This window comes from Artemia sp. Qi Xiang Cuo, chromosome 12, assembly GCF_049724085.1.
Source record: "Artemia sp. Qi Xiang Cuo chromosome 12, ASM4972408v1, whole genome shotgun sequence".
Taxonomy (NCBI): Eukaryota; Metazoa; Arthropoda; class Branchiopoda; order Anostraca; family Artemiidae; genus Artemia; species Artemia sp. Qi Xiang Cuo.
In genome coordinates, this window is record NC_142805.1 from 50,976,261 (window position 1) to 50,992,276 (window position 16,016).

Sequence of the window (16,016 nt, forward strand, 5' to 3'; positions counted from 1 at the left end):
CTTTCTCTTGATAAAACATCTTACAAAAGTTGAATCAAATAGCTCACACACATTACATAATTGGTTAAGAAATCCAGCCATGTATAGAGGTATTGCAGATGAGTATGCCAATATTCAAAAGAAGGTCCCAGGACCAGCGAAGTCTATTGCACCTACTTTCCCCCAATCCCCTCCATGGAATTGGTCATTTCCAATAATAACTAATGAATATTAAAAATTGAATAAAGATTTAACCCCCAGTGCTTTTGTTCAGAAAAAATTTGCAGAACTCAATACAATTACCTATAAAAAACACTATCCAAATGTTTGTTGACGGGTCAAATATGAATGAGAAGGTTGCAAGTGGTGTTTTCCTTCCTCACCTGAAAATTGCAATGGGTGAGAGATTATTTGATAATTTATCTATAATGTCTGCTGAGTTAAATGCCATAATCATGGCATTAGAACACCTTAAGCAAAACCAATCTTTGATTGAAAAATTGAATAATATTATCATCTATTCCAACTCTTTATCAAGCCTTGAGTTGCTGGCCTCAGCTCCTCAATATAAGTTGGAAATTGACACTTATCATTGTCTCAGTATTATTGATAATCTTGCTTCAAGTGGCATAAACACTTATTTTCAGTATATTCCTAGCCACTCTGGCATAAGTGGTAATCATCAGGTTGATGAAATAGCAAAAAATGCTATAAATATTGACCAGTCAAGTGAAAGACCAATCCCAATTAGAGATATTTACCGATGGAGGCTATCAGATATTAATTTTAATAAGATTAATCCTATCCTTTCCCCCTTTCCCAATAAGTATCTTTCTAAAATTTATAATAGAATTCGCTCTGGAACAAATGGACTAGATTTTCTTGCATTCTCATATAAGATTTCTAATTCAAGTGGTTCAATTCCCCTGTCCCCTCTTTGCAGGCATTGTAATATGAATAATGAAACAATTGACCATTGCCTATTTGAATGTAATATGCTGACGTCTGCACAACATACCATGATTTCTAAACTGTTAAAATACTTCAAACACCACAAAATCCCACTATCAGCCAAGAGCCTAGCCAACTATACCTGCACACAGAGTATAGAAATCGACATCTATCATCTTATATTTGAACTCCTAGAGTCGAAAGATCTGCTGAAAGATATCTGAATATATCTAATAAATATGAGGCAATCAAGCCAGTAGCTCTGTAGCCCACAGAGTGAAGCAAAAGGAAAAGGGCTAAATAGTTTTACTGAAAAGCCCGCCTGCTGTTAAATAGAAGAAGAAGAAAGCAGGGATTTCTTTTCAAGGTTAACTGCGCGCAATTTAATTGCAAGTCGATTGTGACACACTTTGTCAAAAGCTTTAGAAAGGTCAAGCAGAATCATGTCAGCAGGAACTCCAATATCAAGTGAAGTGAGTCTGGGAAAAATATAAATAAATAATAAAACATTGGAGCCGCATGTCCTTTACTATAGGCAACACTACATGCCGTCATGCCACCGAGATTTTTCTCGGTGGACACGCGGATGTGTCCTTCGTCAGCAGCACACTGCCGATAGATCGGTAAATCGTTGGAGTCTATGCTATTTTCCGTTATATTGAGCCGATTTGTCCTCTTGTTTTCAATGACTTATGTTGAAGGCTGTTTACTACGCTTTCGCCTTGGTTTTCTCTCTTAAACCACGCTCAGAAGCAAATTTATAAGAAGAAACAGTCCAGCACTACTTGGAAAAAGTTCTCACATTGTCAGATATTATTGAATCTTTTGCTATTTTAGATACATCAATTTTGTTAAATTTATACAGGAGAAATACATTCGAGGTCAAATGTGATGTAAAATAATCTAATGAGTCATAAACTGAAATAATAGTGTGAATATTGGAAACCAATTTAACTATTTGCCAAATCGACACCTCAGCTTTTGGCCAGAACACTGCGTTGAAATTCGGATTTTCTTGGCCATTTAAAGTTAGAGAAGAAGTAGACAACTTCGAAAACGATGGCTGGGTTTTCAGAATCAGCTCTAGATAAAAGGCTAAATGAGCTTAATGGTTCTGCCCAAAGTATTCAAACAGTTTCATTATGGCTAATTCATCACAGGAAGCATTATTCAACAATTGTTAAAGCATGGCAGTCTAAGGTTATTGAAGGTAAATTGAGTATACGTTATAGGCTAAAGAAATGAAGATAGGCTAGCATAGGATAATGGATTTGTGCATCCAAAGAGCTAAGCTATTGAAGCTAAATTTGCATTCATACATTTAATTTCGCTAGGAATAAAGTGAATGTATCACTCAGTGCATTCCTGGTAAAAATCTAGATTAGCCAAACAAAGTAGGCTTTTCTTAGGCTATAGCTAAGAAAAAAACTTGGTAGCCTAAATATTTATATTAACAGAGTGCCTATTCAGATGACTAAGTAGCAAACTTACCTCTTGAATCAGAAATTCATTCCTAATTTGACATTTATTCCAATTGCAAATTCAATTTTAACATAACTTAGATCTATTCTTTCTAATCTTATCCAAATATAGCCTATAGCCCCTAACAGGCATGGATCCAGGGCATTGATTCAGGAGGAGTGGCCATGTTAGGAGGGAAAAGTAAGACATCATCCCTCCATCTAGAATTTTGTTCAAAATTGGTTTTTACTAAAGCCAGGTTGGCCAGGTTTACTAGCCTATTGATGTAACATAGTGCAAAGGGAAGTTAAAACCAAGCATTTTAATAAGACTTATGAAGATCAATAGATCACATTGCCACTTTACATAAGGTCAATCAATCAATTTATTAATACTAAAAAAACAATTACAAATGTAAGGTTTTTACTTGCCCAAGGAAACTTTTTTGAGTTTAAGATTACTGCTATTGGTCAATGTCTACGAAATCATATTATTGAGTTAGGAATAAAGTGAATACACCATTTGATGCCTTTTTTTATGCTGCTTACAAATATAATAAGTATTTCTATCGGAAATGAATTTCAGTCCCCCCTATAGGCCTATAGGCTATACCTAACCCCACCTACCCTAACCCTGAATTGGCCAATATAGGGGGGGGCTGAAATTCATTTCCGATAGAAATGCTTATTATATTCTATATTTGTAAACAGAATAAAAAAAAGGCATCAAAGAGTGTATTCACTTTTGTCCTAACTCAATAATATGATTTCGTAGATATTGAACCTGCTATCATTGATTTCTGTTAATCAATCAGAGGTGACCTCTGTTAAAGTGAAAGTTACACAAGTGTTATCTGTGGCATATCTACCTGTTGTTTATTGGAATTTTCCTGAGTGCTCATTGATGTCATCAGAGAGGGGTAATTTTGCAATATATGGTATGAATACATAGTCATTAGTGGTCATAACCTTTCACATGTTGTTATTTTGTTTACATTTACCCTTTTCTCTAGTTACTCTTGTGTTTTGAAAAGTAGGCAGGGGAGGTGTTACACATTCCAAAACAATTTGTATAGAAAAACACTCCTAGTAGAGGCTTGGCCTATGATGGGCATTTCTCAATAGATCCATAATGAATGCACATTGAATATTGCAAATATAGCAACACACCTATTCATCTGTTATTTAAGTTGATTGATGTGCTCTGATCAGAATAATGAACAAAGAGAAAGATAAAAAAATAATATAGTTTTCATTTGGTTTTAACTTCCTGTCACATGCCATCACATTTTGGTATGTCAATTCTAAACCCAGCTGTAGGGGCTTATTGTGTATTATATCTTGTGGCAAAATGTCCCTGTTAATGTTAAAGTCATATTTTTTATCTTGTAATTAAAGATACTTCTGTTAATCTAAAAATTTGAGTAAGTTAAACAATTTAAAATTGTAGAGGGAAGAGGATGAAAAGTGTTGTCATAAATATGATCCTAGTAAGCAGGATATGAGTTAAAGAATAAATGTCAGTGATTGAAATATATTAGACAATATTTGGTCAGCTAGTTAGAGGTATTATTTGAAGACCAGTTTTGACTGTTCTTACAGATATGCTGCATTAAAGTAAAGAAACATTTTATGTACTCTTGGAAATTTTTCCATTGCAGATTTGAATTTATTCATATTTCAAATATTAATCTACAGATAATTAAGTTAGAGGTAAACTTCTCCTATTCATGAACACAACCATGTTTTTAGTCTTCTTAGCATTGAAAAGGATTGCTCAGTGCTGGAAATACTTTGAAGTGAGTGGAAAAATATTGTAATCACAGAGGACTACTTGATAACACATTTGTTAGCTTGTCACATTCTGAGTACTTTCCCCCACTACTTTCTCCTGAGAATATATTCATTAAGCAGCAGCTCTTTTGTCAAACATTTGTCAACATTAAGCAATGAATTAAACATATCTGCCATTTTTCTTAACTTTGACATAATTTTGTCTTTTGTTTCATCATCATGGTAGTTTTCACTCATCATGGTAGCTTTTGTTGTTTATTTAAGCATGGAACCATGATTTATATATCAAGAAATTCAGCTATTTTGTTACACTTTCCAAAAATTGAACAAAATGCTTCATCAACTTTGTCTCTCTTTTCCTGCAGACTACTTAAATTATCCTGAACTAAAGAACCTGCCTTATCCACTGTAAAATTTTATTCTGTAAATATCATCCTTAGACTAAGAGTCATTCCTGAAACATCACTCATGCAAACTACCATAACAATAAACTCACTACTACAAAGAGAAGCACTAAGGGATTTGGCTTTAGAGGCTGTCTCAATTTCTAGACACTCAGAAATAGCATCCACCCTATTTGTGAGACTAGCTGTGAACTGCATCAAGGTTTTGGGTTTTTCCACCCATCTTGTCTCACAAGCACTTGATGTCCAAGCTCCCACTGCATTAGTCAAAACAGAATTTCTTTTGGCTGAAGCAGTAAAGAAGGAAACTGTTTCCTTCATAGTGCGAGTAGAGTTTCTTATACTTTGTAGCAAGGACAATTTTGATATAGAGAGATTTGATGTATGACTATAACAAGGGCACCATATTGCATTTGTGGCTTCCTTCAGCACTTCAGACACTGATCCACAAACCTCAGAAGCCATGAATTTGCATCCATCCATGTCAATACCAACAAAGCCTTTTAACCACAAATTTAGTTTTTTTAATGTATCCAGAACTAGCTGGTCAAGAGCTTGGCCTGTTAAAATAGGTACATTTGGGTTACTTGACTTTTTCTGGATGGATTTGTATGCATCAACAAATTGCAAACAGTCTTCTCTCACACATCCACTTATCTTAACACTATGCTGACCTGGGATGTATAAGAAACATCAATTGTTTTGTCAAAAACTATAGCCTACAATAAAACTAGATATTTTTAACTTTTGTTTAGTAAGTTATTTAAAAATCTCTTCTCTGATAGATTCTATAAGATGAGTTTGAGTTGTCTTGCTTAAGTATGTAGCTCTGGAATTTGATGTTTTGAGGTTATTGCACTCTAACCAAAATTTTTTTAATCACATATTTGAAATTTCTTTTTTCCCTTTTTTTAGCTTTTGCCATTGATAACAATTAGCAAATGTGTTATTATAAATACTTTACCAATAAAACATAACAATATTATTATGACAGCCTTAGCAATCTTAAAATTACTAAGGCTGTCATAATAAAATGGTGTTTATGTATGTCTTGTTAAAAATTACTTTCACACATACAACAATTCAAATATTGACTGACAAAGCTGCTCATCATGTAATGTAGCTTATGTGTAATAAGTAAACTTACTTAAGAAGTTAAATTTTGATACAGAAGAAGATGACCTGTCATAAAAAAAACAGTTCTACTTGTAATGTTTAGCAGACAAGAACAACATTTTAGAAACAGGTAGTGGTTTTAATTAGGAGCTTTAATAAAGGATTTCAAGTTAAAAAACATTATAGTGTGGTACCAAATGGTGGTTTAGTTAACATCAGTAAAGTGAGACCAAACAAAATGCAATTTCTTGTAACTTTGTAAAATTTCAGGAACAGGAGTGAACCCCTATGCCTACCCAAGGCCTGAACATGTTTTGCACTTTACTGTAAAAAAAAATACAAATGAATGTGCATTGTCAGTTTAATATACATATACTGATATTTATTAAAAAAATGTTAATAATATTTGATTTATTAAGGTTATAAAAGTAAAAAGATAAAAAATTTTCAGTAAAGTGCAAATTTTGTTCTGGGATAGGGAAGGCATAGGGGGTTTGAGCCCTGCTCATGTTAATTTCTGCTCGTTTTGAGTTTGACTTGGTTATTTATTTTAATTTTCTGTTTGTTTTGGGTTTCATTTATTTATTGATGCTGACTTGTGGTAGTTTTATGCCTGATAGATTATTTTATTTTTCTCATTTTTGGCTTAATGGAGTTATTTACTTTTTGTTGAAAAACCTGTTCTTGGAAATTTTTTTTTTAAATTAATTTCTGTTTGTTTTATATAGACATAGTCTTTTGAGGGAAAAAGAAAATAATAGTTTAAATGTTTTTGTTTTTTTTAAGACTTTATAGTTTGGCCTGCTGTTTGTATGCTGGTGAAAATTCTTCAGCAATTTTTAACAACATACATCCTTTTAAAAATCTGGATACAAATAATTGTGTTTGATTTAGTCTCATACCTCCTCTAGTTGACCTGAAATAGAAACTTGATACTATTTGCAAAAAAAAATCTGTCTTCACTCTTTGACAGCTTGGATACACTTCAACTATTTTGATTTGGCTAAATTTTAAGAGCAGAAGTAGTAATAGAAGTAGCCCCGAAAGTTTGAACATAATACCCTCAGTCATTTTTGGGATACTGTTGAGATTATGGATAAACATTATGGGTAAATTGCATAACTTGGAGGGGTTGACCTAGACAATAACCCAAGAGATACAGTTACAAGTCTGTTCAGCTATGTTGAATATATATCTTAAATTTTTGATTGGAAGTGTTTAAAAAATTATGAGCTAAAGAGGAGGGCTTATTGCCCTCCAATCACTTTTGACTCTTAAAAAGGGTACTAGAATTTTGAATCTCTAACCAAATTAGCTCCTTTAAAATATCAATGATACTACTTGCTATGATACAGCAGGGCTGCCTATGAAGGGCATATTGCTTATATGCCCTTTTAATGCTTGCATGCATATAGTTTCTTTGTTTAATTGAAACTACCCCTAAATGTTTCAAGTTAATGCCCTTAAGTGTCAATAGTGTATTCTGGCTAGTTCAAAATCTGTCACAACTTACCCTGAAAGGTCTAACTTAGTAATGTAAGCTGTTATTGTGATATTGCTTTATGACAATCTACAGGATCATACTTTGTTTTGATTTAGTTCAGCATCTGCCTAAATATTCCTTGAAAGCTTCACCTTAATACCCTTAGCTTATGTAGTAGCAATAGTTGTAGTAGCTGTAGTAGCATTAGTAGAACTTTTTTTCAACATCCTCTTCAATACACAACAAAATTTTTAACTTAACACCATCATCCAGTCCTGAAGCATTGCTGATATGTCCTCTTGACAACCTATGTGAACATAGTGTGTTTGGATTTATTTCAATACAGCTACAGTATTGCCCAAAATTTTTGCCTTAATACCCCTAGGTTTATAAGTAGCACCAGTAGTTATAGTAGTAGCAGTAGGAGTAGGGTTAATAGTAGTAGTTTTAGCTTTAGTAACAGTAGTAGTAGTAGCAATAGTATTAATAGTAGTAGTAGTTGTAGGAGTAGAAGCAGTAGTATTATGATGCAAATATAGTATTATGATGTGAATATTGACTTTTGGTTAGTTCAACATCCCCTACAGCAAGCGTTATAATTTCACATACAAAACTGTTCCTAAGATATTGCTAATATGCCCTTTTGACAACCTGCATATGGATGGCAGGTTGTCATCTATACAACAGAAATTTCCAGAAATATTCTCTACAAATTTCACCTTCATACCCTTAGGCATAATTGTAATAGTAGTCACAACAGTAGTATAACTACTCGACTTAATACAATTAGCCATTGCTCTGACACTGTCGATTTGCTCTTTTTTAATCTGTATAGTTGTATACTTTCTAGAATGTTAATGCTAATACTCTTGACGTTATAAGTATTTGTAATAGAACTAGTAGTTGGAGCAAATAGTAATAGTAGTAGTAGAACTAGTAAATTTCGCAGTGTTAGTAGTATTAGTAGTAGTGTGCACACATTGCCTTTTGGTCAATTGATCTTCTCCTTTTAAGTATTCTCTGAAAGTTCCAACTTAATACACAAATCAATTCTTAAGATACACAATTTGTATTGAACAAGTTGTCATAGAAACTTTGAGAAGGGCTCATTTGATTGGAAATTGGAGTGGCTTGTGCCCTGTTTAGTAGTTAAAAGTGATTGGAAGGCAACTAACACCCCTTTCACACTCACCATTTCCCCAAACACATCCAATTAAAATTTTGAGATAGCCATTTTGTTCAACGTATTTGAAAGTTCTGGAAATTAGATTTTTGAGGATGACAACTCCCCCACAGCCCTCAGGACAAGGGTTGTAAGTTATGCCCTGAGGGCATACAAGGTTTTTATAGAAAGTGTTGTCATAGAAACTTCAAAAAGGCCTCATTTGATTGGAAATTGAAATGGCTAGTGCCCTTTTTAATAGTAAAAAGTGATTAGAGGACAACTAACACCCCTAACATGCCAACCATTTCCCCAAACACATCCAGTCAAAATTTTGAGATAGCCATTTTGTTCAACACAGTTGAACAAAATGGCTAGTAATAGCTTTTGAAGTTGGTTAGTTCAACATCCCCTACAACAAGCGTTCTAAGTTTTAATTTCACATACAAAACTGTTCCTAAGATATTGCTAATATGCCCTTTTGACAACCTGCAAATGGATGGCAGGTTGTCATCTATACAACAGAAATTTCCAGAAATATTCTCTACAAATTTCACCTTCATACCCTTAGGCATAGTTGTAATAGTAGTCACAGCAGTAGTATAACTAATCAACTTAATACAATTAGCCATTGCTATGACATTGTTGATTTGCTCTTTTTTAACCTGTATATTCGTATACTTTTTTAAATGTTCATCTTAATGCTCTTAACATTATAAGTAGTTGCGATAGAAGTAGTAATTGGAGCAATAGTAATAGTAGTAGTAGAACTTGTAAATGTTGCAATAGCAATATTATTAGTAGTAGTGTGTGCATATTGCCTTTTGGTCAATCAATCATCCCCTTTAAGTATTCTCTGAGAGTTCCAACTGAATACACAAACCAATTCTTAAGATATGCTATTTTGACAATCTAAATGCACATAGGCTCTGTTGTTAGTTCGAATTTGTCATCAATATTCTCTCAAATTTTACCTTGTTAGACTTAGCCTCAATAGTACTATTGTCACAGTAGTTTTGGTGGTAGTAAAAGTAGTTATAGTGTTGGTGTTGTATTATCAGTAGTAGTAGCAGCAGTATTATTAGCGGTAGTAGCATGTGCATATTGATTCTTTGGTCAGTTGAACATTGCTTTCATGATGCCCTGGAAGTTTCACCTTGACATGTTAAGCTGTTCAAAAAATATTGTGGATGCACGCTTTTGACGCTGTTTTGATGCCCTTTTTACGTTACTACTCTAAAATTTACAAGTTGTTGCAATTGAAGTAGTAGTTGGAGTAGTTTAGTAGCAGTAATAGCATAAAGAAAATAGCAGTGGTCTTAGTGTTAGTAGTGACAAGCGTATATTACTTTTTTGTGAACTGATGTTTCCCTTTAAGTATCATGGGCAGCACAATCGTGCTGCCTAAGTAAAGAACAATGTTGCACAATGTATTATTTATTTGTTTCTTTAGACCAGGGAACTTCGTATTGAGGGAGTTGTCATAGAAACTTCGAGAAGGGCTCATTTGATTGGAAATTGGAGTGGCTTGTGCCCTGTTCAATAGTTGAAAGTGATTGGAAGGCAACTAACGCCCCTTCCACGCCCACCATTTCCCCAAACACATCCAATCAAAATTTTGAGATAGCCATTTTGTTCATCATAATTGATTTCCAGATAGAAATTATGTTTTTGAGCAGGACACTCCCCTACAGCCCTCAGGGCAAGGGTTGTAAGTTATGCCCTGGGGGCATATAAGGTTTTTATAGAAAGTTTTGTTGTAGAAACTGCAAAAAGGCTCATTCAATTAGATATTCAAAAAACTAGTGCCCTTTATAATAGTCGAAAGTGATTGAAGGGCAACTAAACCCCCTCTCACGCCCACCTTTTCCCCAAATATATCCAATCAAAATTTTTATATGGCCCTTTTGTTCAACGTAGTTAAAAGTTCTAGAAACTAGGTCTTTGAGGATGACAACCCCACCCACAGCCCTAAGGACAAGGATTTTAAGTTTTACCCTGAGGGCATACAAGGTTTTTATAGAAATTGCTGTCGTAGAATCTTCAAAAAGGGCTCATTTGTGCGGAAATTAAAAAGGCTAGTACCCTTTTTGATAGTCAAAAGTGATTGGAGGGCAACTAACACCCCTCTCGCGCTGACCATTTCCCCAAACACATCTAATCAAGATTTTGTGATAGCCATTATGTTTAACATTGTGGAAAGTTCCGGAAATTATATCTTTGGGGTGGACACTCCCCCCAGAGTCTTCAGGGCAAGGGTTGTAAGTTATGCCCTGGGGGTATATAAGGTTTTTATAGAATGTGTTGTCTTAAAAATTTGAAAAAGAGCTCATTTGATTGGAAATTCAAAGGACTAGTACTCTTTTAATAGTCGAAAGTGATTTGAGGGCAACTAACCCCCCTCTCACGCCCAACATTCCCCCAAACGTTTCTGGGGGGACTTCGTATTGAATTATTTTTGTTTTCCATACCAGGGCACTTTATGTCAAAAGGAATTGTTGTAGAAACTTCGAAAAGGGCTCATTCGATTCAAAATTGGAATGGCTAGTGCCCTTTTTAATAGTCGAAAGTGATTAGAAGGCAACTAAAACCCCTTCCAAGCCCACCATTTCCCCAAGCACATCCAATCAAAATTATGAGATAACCAATTTGTTCAGCATATTAGATTTCCAGATAGAAATTATATTTTTGAGGACACTCCCCCCCCCCGCACAGCCCTCAGGGCAAGGGTTGTAAGTTATGCCCTGGGGGTATATAAGGCTTTTGTACAAAGCTTTGTTGTAGAAACTTGAGAAAGGGCTCATTCGATTGGAAATTCAAAGGGATACTGCCCTTTTTAACAGTCGAAAGCGATTGGAGGGCAACTAACCCCCCTCTCAAGCCCACCTTTTCCGCAAACACATCCAATCAAGATTTGAGATAACAATTTTGTTCAACGTAATTAAAAGTTCTAGAAATTAGGTCTTTGAGGATTACGACCCCCCCCCCCCCACAGCCCTAAGGATAAGGGTTGTAAGCCATGCCCTGGGGGCATATAGGGTTTTTATAGATAGCGTTGTCGTAGAAACTTCAAAAAAGGCTCATTTGATTGGAAATTGAAAGGGCTAGTGTCCTTTTTAATAGTTGAAAGTGATTGGAAGGCAACTAACCCTTCCTCGCCCACCATTTATCCAGACACATCCAATAAAATTTGAAGATAGCCTTTGGTTAGGTTATATCTTTGAGGATGACACTCCCCCCACAGTCCTCAGGGTAAGGGTTGTAAGTTATACCCTGGGGGCATATAAGGTTTTTATTGAAAGCTTTGTTGTAGAAACTTGAAAGAAGGCTTATTTGATTGGAAATTCAAAGGGCTAGTGCCCTTGTTAATAGTTGAAAGTGATTGGAGGGCAACTAACCCACCTCTCACGCCGACCTTTTCCCCAAACACATCCAATCAAAATTTTGAGATAACCATTTTGTTCCAAGTAGTTAAAAAGTCCGGAAATTATGTTTTTGAGGACGACACTCCCCCCACAGCCCTCAGGGCAAGGGTTGTAAGTTGTGTCCAGGGGGCATATAAGTTTTTTTTTGTACAGAAACAGCTGTTGTAGAAACTTCAAAATGGGCTCATTCAGTTGGAAATTGAAAGGGCAAGTGCCCTTTTAATAGTCAAAATTGATTGTAAAGTAACTAAACCCCCTCTCACGCCCACAATTTCGCCAAACACATCCAATCAAAATTTTGAGACAGTCACTTTGTTCAACGTATTAGAGAGTTCTAGAAATTAGGTCTTTGAGGATGACAACCCCCTAACAGCCCTTAGGGTAAGGGTTGTGAGTTATGCCCTGGGGGCATATAAGGTTTTTGTTATAGAAAGCGTTGTCTTAGAAACTTCAAAAAGGGATCATTTGATTGGAAATTGAAAGGACTAGTGCCCTTTTTAATAGTTGAAAGTGATTGGAGGGCAACAAATTCCCCTCTCACGCCCACCATTTTCTCAAACATATCCGAACAAAATTCTGAGATAACTATTTTGTTCAACATAGTTTAAAGTTCAGGAAATCAGGTCTTTGAGGAAGACAACCCCCTCAAAGCCCTCAGGGCAAGGGTTGTAAGTTATGCCCTGGGGGCATATGTGTTTATAGAAAGCATTGACGTAGAAACTCAAAAGGGCTTATTCGATTTAAAATTGAAAGGGCTAGTGCCCTTTTTAATTGTCGAAAGTGATTGGAAGGCTTGACATTTTTATAGTAAAGAGCAATATGGGTACAATGTATTATTTTTTGTTTAGACCGGGGCACTTCGTATCGAAGGAGTTGTCGTAGAAACTTCGAAAACGGCTCATTCGATTGAAAATAGAACGGCTTTTTAATAGTTGAAACTGATTGGAGGACAACTAATCCCCCTCCCACGCCCACCCTCCCATTTGTCCATTATGTTTAAAAACTATTTGTTGCCTCAAGATTCAATCAAGATGCACTGTGTTAATGATAATTCCTAATAAGGCATCTCAGCAGTATCCCAAGAACGAATGAGGGTATTATGTTCAAACTTTCGGGGCTACTTCTGCTCTTAAAATTTAACCAAATTAATATAGCGCAAGTGTATCCAAGCTATCAAAGAAAGTGAACAGATTTTTTTTGCGAATGGTATCAAGTTTTCTATTTCAGGTCAACTAGAGGAGTTATGAAATTAAATTAAACACTACTATTTGTGTCCAGATTTTTAAAAGGGTGTATGCTGTTAAAAACTACTGAAATTTTTTCCACTATATAAATAGCACGCCAAACTATAAAGTTTAAAAAACTATAAAAAGATTTAAACTATTATTTTCTTTTTCCCTGAAAAGACTATGTCAATATAAAACGAACAAAAATTAATTAAAAAAAAAACTTTCCATAAAATAAGTTTTTCAAAGAAAAGTAAAGAACTCCATTAAACCAAAAATGAGCAAAAATAAAATCAAATACCAAGCGTGAAACTACCACAAATCAGCACCGATAAATAAATTAAACCCAAAATTAGCAGAAATTACAATAAATAACTGAGTCAAACTCAAAACGAGCAGAAATTAACATGAGTAGGATCAAAACCCCCAAGCCTTCCCAAGGCCAGAACATAATTTGCACTTTACTGAAAAAAAAATACAAATGAATGTGCATTGTCAGTTTAATATACATATACTGATATTTATTAATCAAAATGTTAATATTATTTGATTTATTAAAGTTATAAAAGTAAAAACATTTATATTTTTTTTTTAGGAAAGTGCAAATTATGTTCTGGCCTTGGGAAGGCGTGGGGGGTTTTGAGCCCTACTCATGTTAATTTCTGCTCGTTTTGAGTTTGACTCGGTTATTTATTGGAATTTCTGCTAGTTTTGGGTTTCATTTATTTATCGGTGCTGATTTGTAGTAGTTTCACGCTTAGTATTTGATTTTATTTTTGCTCATTTTTGTTTAATGGAGTTCTTTACTTTTCTTTGAAAAACTTATTTTGTGGAAAAAGTTTTTTTAATTAATTCTCTGAAACATCGACTTAATACCCAAATAAACTCTTGAGATTTAGTTCAAATTTCCCCTTAATATTCTGTCAAATTTTCATCTTCATACATGTAGCCTTAAAGCAGCGTTCACAAGCGTGTCTAGCTAGAATCCTATGTCTAGGCACGTGTCTAGCCAGAATGCAATGTCTAGGCAACGACCGTTCAAAAGTAAAATTCGGCGCTTAGCTAGACACGCTAGACAAGGTGCTTAGCTAGACATTGAGTTCTAGCCTCTAGAACTCAATGTTTAGGATTTTCGATTACAGCCAATCAGAATGTGTCAAAGATCCACTATTTTAATCATTTTTGCTTACATTTGTTAACTGAAATTTAATTTTTGTTTTCTCAATAATTGTTTTTTTTCATTTTAGGCAAATATGCAACACCAGACATAATAATGAAGCACACTAATGCAATTGTTTTGCTTATCTCATCCACTAGCTTGTGACAGTAAAAATAGGGATTATAATATTTGAAAGTTTTGCCCGCATAAGTTCTGTTGATTGGCTAGAAATGACAATTTGAAACTAAATTTGTAATTTTAGCTAAACACCGAATTTTACATGTGAACGGTCGTTGCCTAGACATTGGATTCTGGCTAGACACGTGTCTAGACATGGGATTCTGGCTAGACACGCTTGTGAATACCGCTTAATTGTACTAGTATTATAGTAGTAGTGGTATTAGTAGGAACAGTAGTAGCAGTAATAGTGTATAATTATTAGTGGTAACAGTTGTAGCAGCAGTATCAATAACAGTAGTAACAGTTACATTTTGCCCTTTGGTCAACTGAACATCCCACTCATGATATCCCTGAAGTTTCCTCTTGGTATGATAAGCCCTGCTGTGCAAAAAGTGGGGTAGCAAAGTAGCAATGCTACTTGTGGCAGTTTTCAAATTTGTTGGCAGAGTTTGTCTGAAAATATCATTTTTGCATACACAAATAATTTTTGCTCAAAGAAAAGCTGTTAGAATACAAGTTGTGCTCTGCTATTCAAAAAGTGGAGTAGCATAGTAGCAATGCTACTTGACAGTTTTCAGAGCCTAGTAAAACTTGTTGGCAAATTTTGTCTGAAAATATGCTTCCACTATCCTCGAATGTTTGCGGATTTCCCCAAAAATCAGTCTTCTCCAAAAATCCCCTTTTGCTCAGTGTTGCCGCCCCTAATGATTTATCACTAGTGATAATCCACCCCTAGTAAATATCACTTAACTTGACATAATTTAATCACTACTTTCCAAAGGTTTTGCCTCAGTTATTTAGTACACATCAAAAACCAGACATAGATAATTGAATTACTGACCTTTCTTTCTATGCTAGTAAAAGCATAATGTTTATAAAACTAGACCCCGGCGCCGCGCCGGTGGATCGACCGAACGCTACCAACGAGAGGCCCAGTTGACCGCCGCCGAAGTGTCGCAACACCGCCGGCGTTCGACTGACTTTGAATTAATTTTGCTTCAATTCTTTATTGCGTCAACCGCAGTTGGAGCTTTTCTTTCTCGTTGGGTTTAGTATTTCGATTTTCCTGATGTGAAATCAAGCAGGGTTTGCGCTATCCGTGAATTTTAGGGTACTTTCCCGGAAATCTATGCGTCAACCCGAAAAAAAATTTGGTTCCCCGAAAATCACCCGATCACGGTGCCCCCTATCGATTTATCACCAGTGACTTTCCCTGCCAAATATTACTTTGCGTACCATAATTCTTCACTACTCTCTTGTTCGTTAATTTTTGTCTCTTCTGTTACTTTGCATAAAAAAACAGACAGATTCAATTGCAATATACGCAGTTCTTCACATGTTGACAAAAAGTATCGTCTTTATGAAATGAGATTAGATAATTCCGAATGCAGTTTCCCAATTGCTATTTCTTACATCATTTGTAGTCAAGAATTTTATTTTTAAGTTTAATGGAACGCATTCACTATTATACAGCTTCAGTTGAATTTTGAAATTGATAGTTGACAGATTGTTTCTACAGCTGAATCGTAAGTTTGCATAATTTTGCTTTCTGTTGCTGTTTTTAGATAAGATTTTCTTAATGGTTAATACTCAATTGTAGAACGCCTGATAGATTAAAGAAAATACAATCTTCTTTCTGAAAAATTACCCCCCCCCCCCAAAAAAAAAACCCCTTAA

General features: G+C 35.0%; 1 protein-coding gene across 1 annotated transcript in view; it reads left to right on the forward strand.

The window, feature by feature from the left end:
* The first annotated feature begins 1,985 nt into the window (after positions 1 to 1,985).
* The window catches only part of LOC148946240 (regulation of nuclear pre-mRNA domain-containing protein 1B), a 51,366-nt gene continuing 37,335 nt past the window's right edge, over positions 1,986 to 16,016 (forward strand). The window contains exon 1 of the mRNA XM_089097882.1: positions 1,986 to 2,140. Within this exon, the coding sequence (XP_088954008.1) occupies positions 1,990 to 2,140 (151 nt within the window). The 5' untranslated portion in view covers positions 1,986 to 1,989. The remainder of the gene's footprint in view (positions 2,141 to 16,016) is intronic.